The sequence below is a fragment of the Triturus cristatus genome, chromosome 12 (assembly GCF_964204655.1).
Source record: "Triturus cristatus chromosome 12, aTriCri1.1, whole genome shotgun sequence".
NCBI classification, from domain to species: domain Eukaryota; kingdom Metazoa; phylum Chordata; class Amphibia; order Caudata; family Salamandridae; genus Triturus; species Triturus cristatus.
Window position 1 is genome coordinate 620,682,122 of NC_140595.1, and position 20,614 is coordinate 620,702,735.

At 44.0% G+C, this 20,614-nt stretch overlaps 1 protein-coding gene across 1 annotated transcript in view; it reads left to right on the forward strand.

The window, feature by feature from the left end:
• GALNS (galactosamine (N-acetyl)-6-sulfatase) overlaps positions 1–20,614 on the forward strand; it is a 242,258-nt gene that overhangs the window by 54,030 nt on the left and 167,614 nt on the right. Inside the window, exons 2-4 of the mRNA XM_085639221.1 lie at positions 10,226–10,349; positions 12,205–12,279; positions 18,175–18,277. Coding sequence (XP_085495347.1) covers positions 10,226–10,349; positions 12,205–12,279; positions 18,175–18,277 — 302 coding nt within the window. The remainder of the gene's footprint in view (positions 1–10,225; positions 10,350–12,204; positions 12,280–18,174; positions 18,278–20,614) is intronic.

Sequence of the window (20,614 nt, forward strand, 5' to 3'; positions counted from 1 at the left end):
GGGTTCGTTGGATAGGGAGAGGATAAGTTGGGTGTCGTCTGCGTAGGATACATTGTTGAGTCCGTGGGATCTGACGATGGGGGCGAGTGGGGCCATGTACATGTTGAAAAGAGTGGGGCTGATGGTGGATCCTTGGGGCACTCCACAGGTGATCGGTGTGGGATCCGAGAGGAAGGGTGGGAGTCTGACTCGCTGCGTTCTGCTGGAGATGAATGAGCGGATCCAGTCGAGGGCTTTGTCCCGGACCCCTGCCTCATGGATTCTGCTTGCAAGCGTGTGGTGAAAGACTGTGTTGATGGCTGCGTAGAGGTCCAGGAGGATGAGGGCCACAGTCTCCCCTCTGTCGAGGAGGGAGCGGATGTCGTCTGTTGCAGCGAGGAGGGCGGTTTCGGTGCTGTGATTTGTCCTGAAGCCGGATTGGGAGGTGTCGAAGATGCTGTATTCTTCTATTAAAGAGGCGAGCTGGCTGTTGACGGCTTTTTCAATTACTGTCGCGGGAAACAGGAGTAGATCATCATCATCAGATCAGCATCCTGTATCCTTTGCATCAGGACCACTCCATTGATGTCTATGGCCATTTGCCTATAGAGTCTGGAACTGGACTTGAGGCTGCTTTGACTGCAAAGTAACTGTCCTGCCAAGCCGCATTGGCCTCTGTGACTCGCTCTCTGTTGGAGTTGGTTGCGCAGACCAAGCCGGAGCAGTCCTACTCAAATGTACAAAACGCTTTCAAAAGTTTTATAAGTAACTGCTAACTGCGGTAGTTGCCAATGCTTGTTTGCAATTTGAATGAAAAGCAGTGACTTACGATTTGCTTGATAATTTATATTTCTGGAACCCTCCGGTGGATTTTGTTCATTTTGGTGTGTAACAATTCATAAAAAATAAAAGCTATTTTTATAAATTGGAGTTGGATTTTCTGTGTGTCGCATTTCTTTTGTTATTCAATTTCTAAATCCTTTGCACTTGTTTCTTTGACAAGCCCAGCTTCTCAAAACCACAGCTAGCCAGGGTTGAGCTAAGGTTTTGCAAATGAACCTGGCTGGATCCTAGACAGATTTGTGAGCTTATTACACAGTAAGGTCACACAACTCCACCATATAAAAAGCCGCTTTTCTCCCACATAGTTACTGGCTAACTCTGTGTAATATATTTTGGATTCTTAAACAGGTTCTTACTTGTGTCTGTATAAACAAGCATTAGGTAAGTCAATAGGTCTGGCCTGTGATCATTTTTATATACGTATTTGTGTTTTTCCTCTCTCCCCCCAAGGCCGGAATGCCTTATGTTCTTTTGGTTGATGTTTCTGTAGCTAGGATTTTATTTACATGGTGGGGTAGCTAGCCCCATGCATAACCCTCCTCGTTTTGCAGCTGGGCTTCGGATTGGCCATGGCGGAGTTCCACCACTACCAATAAAGTCCAGACCTTTATCAATTCCTATCTGAGGAAAATCCTCCAAATCCTCTGGCCAAACACCATCAGCAGTACAACCAATGGCACCAGACTTCCCAACTCCCTGCTCATGAAGAAATCATGAAAAGATGCTGGGGCTGGAAAAGTCACACCCTCCACAAGTTTGCATCAGACATCACCAACTGAGCCCTCACCTGAAATCCTCAAGGGAAAATTAAAAGAGGAAGGCCAAGAAACACCTGGCAAGGAGATGGGTTACACCTAGAGTCAGATTGAAAGAAAAGCCCAGAAAAGAGATGGCTGGAGATTCCTGGTTGATGGCCTATACCCCAGAAGGGGGTAGTAGCCATTAATAACTAAGGGGTAGATTAGGATGGCAGGTGCCATCCTTGCGGTGCTGGGACCGGCCGCCAGATGTGCAGCGGTCCCGCACCACTGATTAGGATGCGACCGCCACCCTGGCGGTTGCATCCTGTATATTTGACATTGCGGCGGGTGCTGCTTACAGCAGCACCCGCCGCAATGCCAAAATTGCATGTTGATACTGGCAGAGGGTGCGACAATGAGCGCACCCAGCTGCTGCACAGCTAAGTGAGAAAAAGGCTCGAAGTAAACCACTTTTTCAAAATTAATCTTATTAAACCATAGTAAACCCAACAGTACTCAATTCAATATTTCCAAGTCTTTAGACGTTTTGTAGAATCCATCCGGAGACCGCATGATTGTGCAGAATAATTTATTCTTGCATTTTCAAATGCCTTCTGTTGCTAATCAAAGTTTTAACATAAGCATGTGTGGCCAATCGTATTTCATCAGGACTCACAATAAAACCCAATGCATTTCAAACCATATTGGTTCTTCGTCACGGATCACTGTAAAAAATTAAAGGACTCAACTTAACCAACCACTCAACTGCATGTTGTGCATTGCCATGCACAACGTGGAAGGCACGGTGCCTGCCACCTTGTGCATGGCAATGCAGGGGGGTACCATAGGTACCCCCTAAGTGCAGCCCATCACCCCCCCCCTCCCCGGGGCCCGCAACGGGCCCCAGTACCAAAACTCTGCATGCCTTTCCATGGTGGCATCCTAATCTGGTGGACGGTGCCTACTAGGCACCGCCACCAGTTTAGGCACCCTGCACCGTCCGCCAGGCAATCGGAATGATTGCTGGCGGGGGACGATCTTTGCGTCCGCTGCGGGCGCAGTCAAGTTCCCACCGCCATCCTAATCTGGCGGTGGGAAAAATCTGTTTGATGGCAGAAGGACTGCCACCGCTGGGCCGGCGGTTGCCACCGCCGGCCCTGCGTTGGTGGTCCTTCCGCCATTCTAATCACCCCCTAAGTGTTTGTTTTTTTGCAAACATATGCAATCGGAATTAAAAGTGTAAAAATACTAAGGTAATAATATCTAATGGCGGTGTGCATATATTGTGCATTACATGGTGGAGTGCAAAAACAATTACATGAAAAATGACCCATTTAAAAAACAAAAAAAAAAAAAATGGCACTAACGTGGACTACTTTCTAGAGAGATGAACACATGTGCAAGAACAAAATACCTCCACTCACAGAAAAAAAGCCAGTAGCTGAGTGGCCGAACCCACTTTACCATGTCCTAGGCTGTAGTGGGCTGAACCAAAATGTGAATGACACTTGATCAGACCAGTGGGTGAAGGGGGCAGACCAAAGGCCTCTCTTTGCATTTGTATCTGTATGTATGTTAACATTTTTTTTTATTTTCTTTGTTTTTTTACACATGAGGCCAGCGAAACAGCTAAAACTCTCTCAAGGCTAGACCTAAAGATTAGAAAAAAGGAACGCAATGAAATAAGGTCTGTGGTCATCAAATTAATTAAAAGGGTCTTACGTAAATTACCCGTTAGAGTGAGAGCAGATGGCTATCTCAACTGCGAGGATAGTCCCGCCATTCACATGGGCCAAAACTAGTGCTATTCTAGGAAGTTGCAGGCAACCAACTTTTACCCACATAGAGGGCACACATGGCTTGTGAAAGCTTACCTTCATAAGCTCTTTGATTTCTCATTTTTGATCTTTGTTGCTTGAGTTTTATTTTAAAGTTATATTGGATAAGCTCTTATAGATGGACCCTCAGCATTTATTTGACTGTGAGTATGGATGTAACACTAGACATAAATTAATGCCCAGATTGCTGGAACCGGGGTCACATGAAACGTTCAATTTCTCTCTTGAACAAAAAATAGAATCAGATAAGGTTTTTCCCGTGTCTTTCCTTCAGCCGCTGCTAGTAAATTGCTCTGATTCTGGCAAACAGAAGTGTGGTGTTCCAGCATTGGAACTTTACATTAGAACCTTATGAGTATTCTTTTTTGGGGATCCTACACTGGCGGTTGGGGGATAGCGTTTGATGTATTCAGTGCTTGTGGATGTGTAAGCTGTCTTCTCTACATTAAACTCGTACAAAGAACCCGCTTTGTGTCCAGGAGTGTTTTAAACATGAATTGGCAACGAGGGTGGGATTAAAGAGAAGTTCCTGAAACGTTTCGATGGTACTCTTGGTAAATATGTGGATTTTAAACACAAAATTATTCTTAAAGATATTGCCATTCTAGTCAGACTAAGAGTGAGGAATGTACCTGTGGCGTATTGTGACAAACTTAAGGCTATGTTAGAAGAGAGAGAGAGAGTTGGAGGAAGCCCGCGCTCACCTGTTGTGACATTTTTGTTTTGACCAGCTTTTGTGCTGAACTTTCTGTTTTGCAGCAGTTTTCTTCAAAAAGGGTCCTTCCGGTAGGTCTTTTCCATGTTGCCGTATCCCATGTTGTCTGCTGCTTTGTTGCTCAATGTACGCTGTAAATTGGTATTTTGCGCTAGCTGTGTGCCTGCAGCGTGACGTCAACGCGTAGACTACGTTCGTTTGCAGCCATTTTGGATTGGTTTAACAACTGTATATACGTGCAGTGACGTCAGGGCGCTTCTCCACGTTTTTGGCGGCCATCTTTAATTGGTCAATTTCACACGTTATCATTCTAATAACCAAGCTGTGTGTAGCCTGTCTACTGGATCTACGCTGGTTATTTGGCAACAGTACTACTATTAAACATCTACATCCTTGGTTTTCTTTACTGATGTGCACAGTTTATGTTGTTTTCATCAATTGCGCACCATTGGGCATTTTTACATTTTATAATTTCGCCTGTTGGCTTACACTCAGATAGGCACAGCCTTATAGACATATATATAAAAATGCTTAACTCTTGATTTTTCCTGGTTTACATACTTATTGCTAGCACTTTATTTGTTATTTTGCAATGGCAAATATTTCTGCACCACCACATTTTTTACCAGTTGCTGGAGAACCCCAAATGGAATGGGAATTATGGTACACTATGTTTCTGGCTTATGTTGAAGTTTTAGAAGAAGGTGACTGTTCCCTCCCCCAAAAGGAAACTTGCCCTATTAAAGCATTGTTTAGGTGGTGCAGGTCTGAAAGAATTTCCTAATCTTCCACCTGTTGTTGGTGCCGGAGATACTAATGTTTTTGAAATAGCAATAAGACAAATGAATACCAGGTTTGGTAAAAAAATTAATGTTGTTATGGAAAGGTTTAAGTTTTATTCGCGTGCTCAGAAGGAAGAAGAGTCTATTGAGGATTATGTTTCTGCTTTGCGTACTTTAGCAGGATCTTGTGCTTTTGAAACCATCAGTTATGAGCAAGTTTTAAGAGACCAGATACTGATGAAAACCAAAAGTAAGAAAATTCAGGAAAGACTGTGGTTGGGTACTGAATCTTCTTTAAGCACTGTAGTCTACATTGTTAAGGAATTGAACAGTCTGAGACATTTGTAAGTGAAATCAGAGGTAAAGCAGGTAAAGTCCAAGACATTGATTCTTCACCAGAGAAACTTTGGATGCAAAGAGTTTAAAAAAAGAATTCTTTCACTTCCTCCAAGAAAGACACTGAGGTGAAGGATAGTGATAATACATTTTTCGGGAAAAGAACTCTTATAATTTGTCACAGGTGTGGCAGTCCCAACCATGTTGGGAGTTACAAGGGATGTCCTGCATGAGACAAGATTTGTGTTAAATGTAAGAAAAGATGGCATTTTAGTAAAGTTTGTAAGTCGATTCAGAAAGTAAATTACATCACATGTGAAGAGGGTGAATTACCTGCTGATTTCAATTCTTTATTGTGTGTCGGAGATGCTAATTGCAAAGGTTTTCCAAGATGTACAGTGTCAATTGATGGTAAAACGGTTTCCATGATGGTTGATTCATGTGCATGGTACAGTATTATTGGGAAGAATTTGTTCAATGAATTGTGGGGTGAGAAAGAACTTTTACCTCCAGATATTCAACCTGGTGGTTACTCTGGCCATAAAATCGACCCAGAAGGATTTATGTGGGCAGACTTGGACTTTAAAGGTAGGAGAACCAGAGGTAAAGTGTATGTGGCAACTAAGGGTGTGTCCATATCAGGATGGCCTCATCAACAAGAGATGGGCATAAAATTAGATCCTAATGCCACTCCACCTGTTTATGTCATTGCACCCAATAATGAAGAATTTGTGGGTGGAATTAAAGAGAAGTTCCCGAAATTTGTTAATGGTACTCTTGGTAAATATGTGGATTTTAAACACAAAATTATTCTTCAAGATAATGCCATTCCAGTCAGACATAGAGTGAGGAATGTACCTTTGGCGTATCGTATCAAACTTAAGGCTATGTTAGAAGATTTAATTGCGAGACGCATTATTGAACCTATAGAATCTTCTCCTTGGGTTTCTCCCGTTGTTTTGTCCCTTAAGAGCTCAGGGGATCTTCGTTTGTGTGTGGATCTCCGCAGCCTCAATAAAGAGATTTGGATTGAAAGACATCCCCTACCCAATATACATGAATTAATCTCCACTTTATCTGGTGCCTCTGTTTTTTTCCACTGTAGATTTAGCTAGTGCGTACCATCAAGTGGAACTTCATGAAGAGTCAAAATGTTTAACAGCTTTTGTTACTCCGGAGGGAATGTTTCAATTTTCATGCATGCCTTTTGGGTTAGCAAGCGCCGCTTCTGTACTTCAGCGGCTTATGAAGGAAACTTTAGAGGGATGTGCTGGAGCTATCGCTTTACATGATGACATTTTAATCTTTGGGAAAGATTTTGAGGAACATGACAACAATTTGGTAAATGTGTTAAACTGTGTACAAAATAAGGGATTAACTTTGAAATTTTCAAAATGTAAATTTAGACAAAGCAAGGTTGAGTATTTGGGTCATGAGATCTCTAGTGAAGGTATCGGACCTAAACTCAACCATGTGCAGAGTATTTCTAATGCACCTGCACCGACTACAAAAGAACAATTGTTATCTTTTCTTGGGTGTACAGAATTTTATGGTAAATTTGTAGAAGATTATTCCTTTAAAGTGCACCCGTTAGGACAATTATTAAAAAAGAATGTCAAATTTGTTTGGGGCAAAGATCAACAGTTAGCTTTTGATGTTTGAAAGAAATAATTTGTGCACCATTTTTTAAATCCTACATGCTTGACAAAGAATGTATTGTATCTGTAGATGCCAGTAGTGTAGGTTTGGGTGCTGTGCTCATGCAGAAGAACAATTCTGAAGAACATGTAATGTCCTATGCTTCTAGGATGTTGCGTGATGCTGAGTGCAATTATTCCAGTATCGAAAAAGAATTATTAGCATGCACTTGGGCGGCTCAACATTTTCGTCAATTTTTGTGGGGTACCAAATTTCGTTTTACGGACCGATCGCAAATCATTGATTAACATGTTGGCAGCTGATGGAGGTAGAACATTGACTGCTCGTTTGGCAAGACTTGCTGCTAAGTTGCAAGAGTATCAATGTGTTGTTGAGTATGTTCCTGGTCGTTTTAATGTCCATGCTGACTGCATGTCACGTTTACCTTTATCCAATGTATCTGAGACCAAAATTATGAAAGAATGTGATGTGGCTTACAGCAAAACACACGATGATGGACGGAATGTTGCACATTGGCAAAACATTCACCCCCAGTCACAGATCTGGGTTTAATCCATCGTTATTTTGCTCACACTATTGATGATGTTAATAGAGGTTGTGCAGAGGATCGATCTATTAAAACTATTTCTGAAGATGTATGGAAAGATGCTATGCGAGAGGATTGTATTTTGTGTGAGGTTGTAAAGTTTTTGCAGAAAGGTTGGCCAGAAGAAAGGAAGTTGAGTGGCGAGTTAAGTTCTTTTTTCAAAATCAAAGACAAAGCTATGCTTTTAAATGACATCATAACTATAGGGGACAAAATTGTACCACCTCGGAAACTTAGAGAAATTATTTCTATAGTAGCTCAGGAGGGCCACATGGGTATGTCCACCACCAAAAGAAGGATAAGGGAATTTTACTGGTGGCCTGGAATTGATGATATGGTAGATATGTGAGGGAATGTCTCCCTTGTTCTAAGAGTGACAAATCTGTCAAACCATTGTCGGTAAATGTAACCCCTGTTGAGTATGCTCAAGGACCTTGGTGGAAATTAGGTACTGATATCATTGGACCATTGAGTACTCCTCTTAGGAAAGATGTGTATGATTTAGTTCTTGTGGATTACTTCTCCAAATGGCCTGAACTAAAAATTGTGGACAAGATTACTTCTGCACAAGTCATTGAATTTTTGGATTATATTTTTTGTCGTGAAGGACTTCATGAGGAACTTATTTCTGATAATGGTCCACAGTTTGTAAGTAAAGAGTTTGCATTGTTTCTTGAAAGATGTGGTGTTTTGCATAAGAAAGTGTCTAATTATAACCCTCAAGTCAATGGTCAAGTAGAACGTTTTAACAGGGTTGTTAAGAATCTATTCAGCTTGCTATTAAGAATGGCATTTTGCGGAGGAAAGCTTTACGGGCTACATTGTTGACATATCGCACATCGCCAAATTCTGTTACTGGTTTGTCTCCATTTGAGATGTTGCGAGGTAGGAAACCAGGATCCAAACTCATGCCTTGGTGGCTTAAAGGGAAAAATTCATATGACTCTGCCATGGATTTATCTCAAGTCAGGGAGCGTGTTAAGAGATTTTGGAGAAAATGAAGGGTGACGTTTCTAAGCATCGGTTTAAGGAGTCTAAATTGAAAGTAGGTGATATGGTCCATGTCAAGATTGGTGATTCCCTTAACAGGAAGTGGTCCAGGTGGTCTGATCCTGAACGAGTGATTGAAGTTTTCAGCAAGGCGTGATAGTTGAAGGTGGTAAAATATGGAATTTTAGACTCGTATCTGTGTGCAGATTTTTAGATCAAGAAAAAACTAATTCTTGTGTCACTCATACAAGTATTAAGTCTGTTGTTTCTAAATCTAAGGAGGATGAAGATGGTTTTGCCAGTTTTTTACATATGTATGATGGTTTGAATTCTGATTTAGTGTTATCGGATGTGTGTGGTAGTAATACACATGTTGAGCAAAGTTCTGTTCCTATTTCTGGTTCAAATAATTCAACAGAACAATGTAGTAATTGTCCTGAAACTGAAGAACATGTGGTTGAATTGAGGAAAAGTTCTCGTACCAAGCATTTACCTATAAAAATGAAAAATGTTGTTCAGTTTTCGTCTTTTTTTCTCTTTTCTTCTTGTGTATATATATATTTTTTTCTCCCAAAAAGGGGAAGGTGTGTGGTGTTCCAGCATTGGAACTTTACATTAGAACATTATGAGTATTCTTTGTTGGGGATTCTACACTGGCGGTTGGGGGATAACGTTTGATGTATTAATTGCTTGTGGATGTGTAAGTTGTCCTCTCCACAATAAACTCGTACAAAGAACCCGCTTTGTATCCAGGAGTGTTTTCCACAAGAAGCAGGTTGCACCCTGGTGAGGTTCTTTTAACTGTGTGACTCGCCCAGTCCATATAGAAGCGGCACATAACTATCCAATTCAAGATATAGCTGTGCAGGAAGTACTTCATGAGGGGAAATGTCCTTCATTTGTTTTCCGTATTCTAATACCTTTCAGGTAGATTTGCAGTTATGCAGCCAGTCACAGACATATTTTGGGTCATCATCTAGATTTGAGATGGCATATCATTAGGAAGTTTCCCTACTGTTTCAAGTAACCTTTCATCGCCCTTTTGAAAGTTTTTATTGAGTTAGTTTCCTTTTTTACTTGGCCCAGCATGTTTAATCTACTTCTATTTGGACAACTGGTCGCTTTCCAGAGGATCCAGGCTACTACAGCTCAACCACCCTCCTCTTCCTGCATTACTGTCTCTCCATGCCTCTTTCTTATGGTTTCGGTATGATGATTTTCCACCAAACCACAATTGGGCAAGGCTTGTAGTAGGCATGAGAATATAGTCTCTGCGTGGAGCTATGGTAGGTTTCACCTGTTCATCACTGCTTGCTGTCTGATCATGTGTAGTCCATGCTGGTGAGAGATTTATGTTCACCCATTTCTGTATAGGAAAGTCTTAATGATAATAACGCTTACATCACGTATTAATATAACAGAGAAGCTTCCCACATATTTTGTGTGAATGGTAAACACAGTTTTGAACCACTGGTATGTGTAGTGACCTTCTGAACATCCAGCTGAAATGGATCATTGTGTAGATGTTCTACTACTCAGGATTCTAAGGATGATGTGGTTTGTCAAAGATCGCGTACAGTTATACAACTGAGGCACTGGGTGTTGCCCTAATGTGTACAGGGATCATACACAGAGCTTCGAATGCTCTACACACTGTCCCCAGTCAATCGGTGATTGGTAGAGAGAGAGCTCAGATCTTTGTTTTGTGCTCTGTCTGCCATGTTCCTTGCTCTGATTCCTTGTGTTTCGCTTCACAGATGGGATGGGGAGACCTTGGTGTGTATGGCCAACCCGCCCAGGAGACACCTAATTTAGACCGAATGGCAGCAGAGGGGATGGTGTTCACAGACTTCTACACAGCCAATCCACTGTGCTCTCCATGTAAGCCAACTCACCTTCCCAGTGAATACGGGTGATCGATTTAAGATGTGTAACATGATGTCCTAAAAGTAGTGTTTGTAAACTAATAAAACCAAGATTGGCAGATACACACATTGATGCAGAACAACACACTTTGAGGCATGCATGCGCACACAGAGCAACATGTCAACAAGCACTCGTATACACAGACCAACAAGCACGAGGACCCAAATGCAGACACAAACTACGCACCTACAGGCACCCATGTGCACATACAACCCAAAGAAGCATGTGTACCTTACAATACCAAGGCAGTCACACACAAGGCAAAAATATCATTAATATACTCTAGGGAGGATGGAGTGTGTATGTATGTGTATGTGTATGTATATCAATGTATTTATGAGGGTAAGTGGGTACATGGTCGGATGTGTTTTAGGACACACACGGATCAATTAGAAGTATGGCAATGGAAAAACATTAATTTGCTGCTTATTATTTTGACAATTTCACCTCTTTTTGTTTTGCTGCTTTCAAGGAATTGTAATGATTTTCCTATGTTACCATTTTGCTACAGTCTTTACTGCAGCAGCACTTCCAAAGTGCAGGTAAGAAAAGCTCTTAGTTTGAGGAAACTGTTGATGTGAAAATAGGAATGGCATGATTGCAAGAAAAACAGACCTCAGATGTCCACAGGGAAACAAAAATAACATACCACTCTTCATCTAGACAGGCGGTCTCTGAAACGCACTAACAGTTGCAAAAATGTCTGATCCCCAACAGTAAATGTCTGATCCCCAACATGGGAAAAAACAGCACAGGCATTTCATTAAAATGATGCACCAATAACATGAGTAGTTTCCATACTAATGTTGCAGCACAATGATTCCACACATCATCATACCCTTCCTTGCCAAGAACCATCCGGAAAATCTTACACTTTTGCCCTGACGCTCCTATTCCATTCTTGTTGTATGGGAAATAAATTTGCCAAGTATGCCACTAAGTCACAATTCAAGCCAGGCTCCTGAAATTGCAGCGGGTGTTTATCTCAGCCGCACTGCCCCACAGAAAGACTAATTTGATAGGATTGACACATGAATTGCAGAGGAAACTACCTGCACAGGTTAAATCCTGGGTTGTGCGTAAAGTACAGAGTCAGACGTCCAATACAAGTTCCCTTATAGGATACAGCTCGTAGAGAATCACAAAATACCTATCTGTCAGGGATGCATTGTCCCTTTTCCTGCAATGAGGGAGGCATCTGAGAATAAGGCGATGGAGGCCATGACAATACCGCTAGAGGCCTCTTTGGTGACCATGGAAGAGGAATCATCAGACGCTGGTGAAGTTTTGCGAAGAATGGCTAAGTTACTCTACACCCTTAAACTCTTCTTTGGAATTACCATTGAAAGAAGCACTTTTGTGGGCCCTACGGGATAGATCAATGCCCACTTCGAGTTTCTGTGCTGCTTTGCTGCCCATTGATCCTGGAAGTATCTCCATGGATAGCTCTGTTCTGTCCACATCCCTTGTGTCAGTATCTGGAGGTGTCACCACTCTTCTTCCAGTATAGCTGACCAGGTCCTAACTTGCTCCCCCACTGACATCTACAGCTACTTCTTCCCTACTTCCAGCACTCTTGTGCCTTTTTAATCAGTTGTCACTGCCCTTGCCGCCCTGCTCCTCCTGGCTCTGAAGCAAGGCGGTAGAGATCCATAGTATTTCTTATCATGTGTTCTCACGTGCCTTCTTTGTGTAGTCTCTTGTTCTCTGTAAACTTGTTCTGATGCAAGGTCTCCATGCCTACCTTGTGAATATAATACACAAATCTACCCATGAATGCTGCAGCATGTCCTTGCTTCTTTGCCCACAGCCAGAGCATCCCTCCTGACTGGCCGCCTCCCCATCAGAAATGGCTTCTACACAACAAACGCGCATGCCCGAAATGGTAAGACCGCTTTACGACTTCTCTGTTGTTAACACTGTTCAGTAGCTGGTTGGGATTCAGAATGCAAAAGGTCCACCAAGACTCCGTCAGTCTCAGTTCTTCATTTGTGCCGATGGTTGAGGTGGTGAGCTCTGGCACTTTTGGGCCGGCGGAGGACTTATTTTTCATCATCAGACTTTGACCCAGGCAAGGATAGAGAAAGGCAGAAAGGGATGAGGGAGAGAAAGATAAAACAACTTTAGCATGGGGATGAAGGGATGGAAAAGAACCTGCAAGAGTGACATGAAGAGACATCTAGTCTAGGATGGTGGAAGAAAGAGGCACGAGCTGGAGTCAAGACTAGGCAGCCTTGGGATTCGCCAATCTGAAGTCAGACGACAGGCTCCTGAGAAAAACAAAGGGCCCTTGCACTTTTGAGCTAAACAAATGAGGCACTGGAAGTGGTTTTATTATATACCAAAATGTATCTTAAGATAAGTCACACTAGATAAACTGACTCTGTTGAGGGCTCGGGCATGGGTATGTTTTGCAACCCTCTTAAATGTTCAGTGGCACAAGAATGCTCTTAATGAATGTATAATGCTGAGAATGGTACAAGTGTCCTTACTATATTTACTCTGTGCAGAGTGCAGGAGTATGTTAAACATGGTATTCTTCTAACATATTAGTCTACAGCCACCAAGCACATTGCAGCAATTATTTGGTTTGTAAAGAGACATACACGTTGTTTTGTCAAAGAACACCTGATATAAGCAGCATTGCACAGTCCCACTGTGATTCTGTATAGCCGCAAACAACTTGCAAGATCGTTTGTTAAACCTCAGTACTTGTCTTGTGCGGTGAAGTAGCAACAATGATTGCCTGTTAAGCCATGTTATCTGTGTCATGCCATTTTGGGTCAAATGTGCCTTTTGTTTCTAATGCAGCAAAAGGAGGCCCCTTTTCAAATTCAAGGTACAGATATATGTAGTGATGAAGGTGTATACGTGTAACCCTCCAAGACTCATCCAATACCTCATCTTTCCCCCAATCCACTTCTCGAGGCTCTCCCCCAATCTCTTTCACTCATCCCATACCTCCTGCTCCTGCTATGATCTCCCAAAAACCCACGTTCTAGACCCTTCCCTCTTCAATCCTTCCACTATCCTTTTCAATCCAACTAACAGACTCATAAGTCCCCCGCTAAAATTAATTTCATATTTCCTTAGACTAATCTCACCACTAATCCTTTTTGGGTTCCAGAGTAGCATGCTACTTGACAAAAAGCACTTTGATGCCTCGTCAGGGATAGCAAGTGCTATATAAATACAATTACAATACATTGATACTGATGTTGTCTCACACATTTCTACAGTAACGCTTTTATTGTATAAATCAATTTTTTATATTTTTTTTCTAGCCACCAGTAGCAGTGTTTATTGATCTTTGATAACGTTGTGCAAGAAGGCTTGGGATTAGTCCAGCGAACATGCATCCTTTTGTTATCGCCAAAGTGAGGCAATTGTCACTAACCGTGATGCAGAAGGGACGGGTAATGTGAAGGCCCTAGCTAGGGCATCCTTCAAGAGGAATTCTGGAGCCTGCACTGCTAGTGGCGACGTGGCACTCATGTACCCACTGCCTTTAATTTGACTGTCAAGAAGCATTTCTGAGAACGATGGGTGTCAGGAGCCGCTATACAGGAAATTACACTTAAAACATATTTGACATCAACTCGCATGCATGAGCATCTATGATGCCCATTGTGAAGGAAAAGGGTAGGTGGAAGCAAGGACCATGGACACGTACTACTGGTTAGTAAGGTTTCTTTACACAACACCAATCTGGATTCTACATGTTCCTAAATAGTACCAACCTGTAGGCCACTGTCAGTGTAACAACTTTGGGAAACGCCCTATGAAGAGTGGAGCTGCTGCATTGCTGCTGGACAGAAGATTGCTTCCCTGAACTGGGCTCCAGGACCCATCCACTGGCCAGTGGGAGCAGAAAACTTCTTCACTCTGAGCTCCTGCTCTTCTGATATTGCACAGTGAAGCTGGTGCTGGGCACCAATTGAGTCAACCGTGTAATAAAAATGTGTGAGCTCCAGACGCTCTGCACATAAAGAAACAGGCACGAGATATCCACTGAGTTCCAGCCTCTGAACAGTCTTCTGCCAGGATCTTTTTCATCACCCCAAGAGCTAGCCACACACCTGAAGTTGAGGGGTCTCCATAAGCCATTGATGCCTGCAGCCTTTTCCTGCCTGAGCGACACATTCCTGAAAAGATGAAAGCAGCTTTTATTTTTATGCCCAACCACCCCTCCTAGGTCAACAGCCTCATTAAATTACAGTTCAGGCTGTTCATTGATCTTCACATTTTTAAAAGGCATCTTAGCCTCCCGCAGATTTAATATGCATCCAATGACTTAAATTATAACAGATTCCCACTTTGACCTTGCAGTAATGCATTGGCAAAGAGGAGTAGTTTGCCGGATCTCATGACTATGAGATCCGACAGTGATGCACACAGCTCTCATATGATCTTTAGTGACCAGGCTTTGTGGAAGCTGTAGAAACTTTAGTATTAAGCTCCTTTTGCTCCACTTTGGGATTATTTCTGTTTATGGAACAAAAGAGGGCCCCTGGAGAAAATGGAATAAAGGAGATGAAAGTAAGGGAAACTAGCTAAGAACCGAGATTTTTAGGTCTCGCCTAGCGACGCAGCGCATGTGCTGCTCGCCTTGGCGAGATCTATTGTTGTGGGTTTTGCTTCCGAAGGGGGACAGCGGATGTGCACGCTCACGGTGTCTCTTCGGGCGCAAGCTGAGATCGCCTGCGGACAGCAGATGTGCACGCTCACAGCATCTCTCATCTCCGCCGATCTCCGCTTGCGCCCGGACAGCAGATGTGCATGCTCACGGCAATCACCGCAACAACTCGGGCGCGGCAGCAGCGGAGCCCTGTCATGGAGCACATCAGGACCACCATGGTACCGAAGCAGCAACCACCGGCATCGGGTGAAGGGGGCTGTCAAAGCTTGCAGCTTCAGGGCAGGGGATATATTCAAATGTTATCCATATTTTGCGCCCACACACTCACAAGCCGGCAATGCCCCATGATGTACATGGCCAACTGACTGCTGCCGCGCAACACATGGACACTTCGCGAGCCTCTCCCTCCCCCACCACCCGACTCTGGCAACAATGCGCTTCCTTGAGCACCTATTGAGTCACACCAGGCCCCAATATTCTCCCCTGTGGCACTTCTACAAATTCCACCAGTCTTCCCAGGATTAAACCATGTTGATCCAAACCATCCCCCCCCCCCCCCCCCCCCAGGTTTATTTATTCGACCAAAGCTCTGCACTGCATCTGTGTCCATGCCCCAAAGTTTTTATCTGCCACATAAAATGAGCCTCCCCTGCCGCACAACTCCCATCATCCGGTTATGCTAAACTTGACTCGCCAACTGTGCACACAATCCGTGAACGTCTGGGACGTGTGTAACTCGCATTGCAGGCCCTCCGCGAGCTCTGCAAGCTGTGTGTGCCCCTGGGAGTATGTGTGTCACAGCATGGTCCCACTGTTAACCTGCCGGTAGGCCAATGTGGTGGTGAGGCAGTGGTGATCACACCCCTGTCCTGTCTGTGACCGAATGTGCACAACAATAATGCGGATGTAGGCAGCTTGCATGCCGCCACGTCAAGGGTACACAAGATAACCACCCCAACATCTCGTGAACTACCAAGCCTCTAGTAGGGGGAGAGCGCCCAGAAGGAAAATGCCACAGTGTCTGGGAGAGGGTGAAGGCCTCCACAATCGTACCGGAGCACTAGCCCTGGATGAGCACCACTACAAACAACTCCTCTTTCCGGAACGAGGGCCCCCATGCCCCTCCCCATTCGCTGCCCCCCACTCACGCGCCCGCGTCACCCCCAGGTCAAACTCATCATTGCAAGTACGCTGGGCGACCGGCAATCAGCCCAAGATCACAGGATGTTGAACACGCCCCATACCTCGCTGCAAAGTCAATCAGCCCAAGATCACAGGATGTCGAGCAACGCCGATCTCAAACCCCATTCCCTGCTCCAAAATCGGCAGCCCCCAGCCAAGGACCCCCTCTCATCCCCCCTCCTCCCCACTCATCACTCCAACTGTGCACCACTCCCTCCCCCCTCGCAAATACCCCCCACCTCTACAGCATAGCACCAAAATGCACACCATACCCCTCCCCACCTCCACGCTCCCGCGGACCCATCTAGGATGTCCCACGTGGAGCCGCCAAAGTCGCTGCAGAAATGTCCACGAAGGCAGGGGATCCCCATGAACGCAGAGGTCCCCATGAAGGCAAAGGTCCTCATGATGGCGAACCGCTCCCACCAACCACACGCGACCGATGACCTCTCCTTGCAAGTTGCCACATGCACAAACCAACCACGTCTTTGTTCCCACCGCCAGCCACGCTCCCATTCGGGGAGACCAGCACCAGCCAGCTACCTCTAACGGCACGGCACCAAGGCGAACAAACCAACAATCATCCCTAGCTCACCTCCTTTCCTCGCCCACGGGAGGGCCACACAACTCGTTCCTCTGCCCTGTCCCGTCCACGGAACCAACTGCAAACTCCACCTCCCTAGGAGCCCCCCCATCCACTCGATGGCACCGTGACCTGCGCTGTGCCCCCCGTGCGCTCCCACCCCCACCGACCCCTCAGCATACCCAACCTCCCACCCCTTCTCCCTGCTCAGCCGCCCCTCACTCCTCCCATGACCCACTGCTCCCCCAAACCACCCCACTCCTCCCCCCCTCACCTCACACAGTGCAGCAGCAGCACATACCATAAATATTAAAATTATTTTTTCATTAGGCAGGTATAATTCTACAAAACCGATCTCTCCGTCAGAACCGGTGCACCACAACTCCCCAAGATGTAAACAACTCGGGGGCTACAGCATACCGCAGTGCATGAATAATCGGATTTAATAGAATATCAATTTACTTCATCCAAATATTAATTGATATTTCAGCCTCTACCGTATATTCTCCTGTTTCATAATTTTAATTAAATTGTTAGTACTTTTAAAAGGGGGTGGGGGGCGCTCTGCCCCCTTTCTACGTGCCGTGCATTCAGTACTATCGGCCCCCTCAACATACCTTGCCAGCTACCCCACACATCTCTCCACTGCCCCCTGAGCCCCCTCACCATACCTCTGTAACTGCAGCACCTTCTTCTCTTCTCTAGTAAAATTTCCAGGAGAAAGAGGGCCCTTGTGTTTTTTATGCGTTGTCTCTATGGCCTAGTTCGTAATCACATAACTTTTGTTTACCCACTACGTAATCCCATTGTTCTGTCATCTGTGTGTGCATTTTGTGCCGTAGTGGCATAGTTGGGTCTTGCATTACTAAAAATTACAGCTATTGGTGTTGCATTATTATTTGCCACTTCAAAAGCTCTAACTCTAACTGATGCGAGACCTATTGCATTGCAAATGCTTGCTTGCTGTTGAGGTTGGACAAGTTCCCATGTGTGCAGGCAGCAGATCATAGACAACCCCCCCTCCCGCCCCCCCCCCCCAAAAAAAAAAGACAAGCACTCCAAAGAATCGAGCCTCAGTCCGACTTCCCTCATCATGCACATCTGCTGGCTCGTCGGGTGCAAGATAATACCTGGGACCAGGTTGTCCCGATGGGCATGGGAGGCCGAGTCTAGAAACTGACGGCGAATGATTCGTGGTGACAATGTCAGAGGATGAATTACTTCATTTAAAAAAAAAAATGGATGGAGAAAGTAAAGTATGTTTGTGGAGAGAATGTGTTTATCAGGCTCTGGGAGAGGGTTGTAGAGGAAGGAAGTCTTGAACATAAAGTGTTTTTTATTTTATTTAAACTGTTCTTTGTTTTTTCCCTACACAGCTTACACTCCCCAGGAGGTAATGGGGGGCATTCCTGATTCAGAGATCCTGCTTCCCGAGTTGCTGAAAAAAGCAAACTATGTCAATAAAATCGTTGGCAAATGGTAAATCCGGCATGTTGTCTGGTCTATAAAGTGCAGATGCAGAATAGACTCCGCTCCCACTTCTTACAAAGGGCCGCACAGGCCAGGCGGGCCTCCAGATTCTTGTTTGTCAATTTTAATTTTTTATGAACCCAAAGCACCACATGTTGTAAGTTTTCATCTCACACACAATCAACTCTTACTTTTCTCTTCCTCGATATTTTTCTCCTTAATTTTGCTCTTCCTGCATCGCCTTGTCTTGCTTATATATAAAAACAATGAAGCATGTTTTAATTGTCAACACACCTGTAAGGGGTCATTGAAAGATACAAGCAAGCCAGCCTGCTACTAGAGTGAATTTTATTAAGTTTATTTAATTAGGTTTTTTTGGGGTAAAGTGCTACTATCTACCCTAGGGTGGCTACAGGGCGCTTTTGGGGTAATGGTACATTAGTGGGTGTTTTCGAGTTGCAATATGTTAATGTTGCTGCAATCGGTGTTCAAGAGGCAGACGTTGAGCCTACAGCGGTGGATGGAACCCGGAGGATACCCTGACTGGAGGGTAACGTCTTGGAAATACTAGAGTTTTGAGAGTGAAGCTGTAGAAGCAAAGCTGCTCTTATGCGTCTGACGGGCACGGCATAAAAATTTGGACCCTACATACATAATATGATATAAAGATAGGCCAGTTACTAGTACTGATCCCTATATTTAGCTTCAAATCATTCTAGTTTTCTTGTGACTCTTCAGGGTGAAAACAAAGGTGAAGCTTTGGGGCCTATTTAAATAAAGCAAACCCAAGTGTTTAACCCAGATCGGTGACTGGAGTGAGTGTCTGAAACGTTTCAGCGCTCCGTCCATCATCTCCTTGTGTTTGGTTTGTTCGCCCTAAGTTGGCAGGGTATGCCCAGACATGAGTCCCTTGCTCACTCAAGCTAGCCTGGCTGATGAAGGGTGTTACCCCGAAACCGGTCTTAGGATGCTTGTTTCCAGTCCATTGAGACCTGGCTTGGCAGTTCAGTCTGGACTGTTCCCATGAGGAACAGGGTCAAGACTGATTTGCAATTAGCTGGGTCTGAACTGGGGTGGCGAAATGAGCTAAAGAACAATGATGGATTCAACCCAGATCTGTGACTGGAGGTGAGTGTCTGAAAAGTTTCAGTACTCCATCCATCATCTCCATGTCTTTGCCTATTAAAATAAGCCATGGGGTTTAGAGGGCTTAGAAAACATTTTGGATTACTTAGGAAAAATAGGCAAACAGCACTTACCGATTACTGCACTTGTTATTTTGGAAAATAAGCGTTATCCTGTTGAGGAACTATTCGGTGCTCAGATTAGCACACAGTAAAGCAGTAACTCAGTATCACACAATAATCCAGTGAAAATAACATAATTTATAAATGCAATAACTGATCTTAGCAATAGTCTTACATTTTTGTATCAAATTTCCAAAAATTCTAGTTGTTTCGATTTGTGGGTTGGGAGGGAGACCAGAACAGAATTGCAAGTTTTGTGGACTTTGTCCATTATTTGCCCACTCCCCGAAGTTACCGATACTGGAGTCATAGTTAACTCCAGGGAGAAGGAAGTACCCCTGATTACATTTGTTTGGGGGAGTAACAAGGGAAACTGAGTTTCATGCCAGTTCCCATGTATTTTGACCTGTTTCACCTGGAGCCTTATGCTGCTTTCATTAGCTGGATTCACCAAGTGAAACTGGAAAACCTATTACTCCAAAAGGGCCAGGTCAGTAACTCCCAGTAAGGGTATGCAAATGAGGCTTAATGTTATTGTAAGGCCTATCGAAGAGGGGATTCCTCCAATGCAGTGCAGATTTTGCCATATTTTCATAGTCCCAGGAGGATTATGACTCCTGCGGTGTAATTCAACAGTTTTAATTTTTACATTAGAGTTCTGACTTGTGTTGTAAGAAGAAGAACAGGGGGTGCCATGCAAATCTCTAAAACCCCTCGGCATACAAATATGATCATAAACAGGGTTTTAATACGGGAATCTTTATAGACTATTGGAGACAATTTACGCAAGTTATATGGCTTAAGTGATGAACAGTTAATAATAAATAAGTTAAACAATGAAGTAAAGGAACACCATGTAGTCTTCATTCCAAAGTTCAACTAGGTTATGAAACATATGCAAATTAGCACTATCATAAAAAAGTGCAGGAAGTGATCACACGGTGCAGTATTAAAAGCTGTTTGCCCAAATGTGTTTCTAAAGAGAACTGGCACTAGACTTGACGTAATGCATAGTTTGAGGAGAAAACATCTCTCAGCAAATCTATTTTAATTAATCAAATCCGAGTATAACGGGGACATTTTTGTAGTACTGACTGAA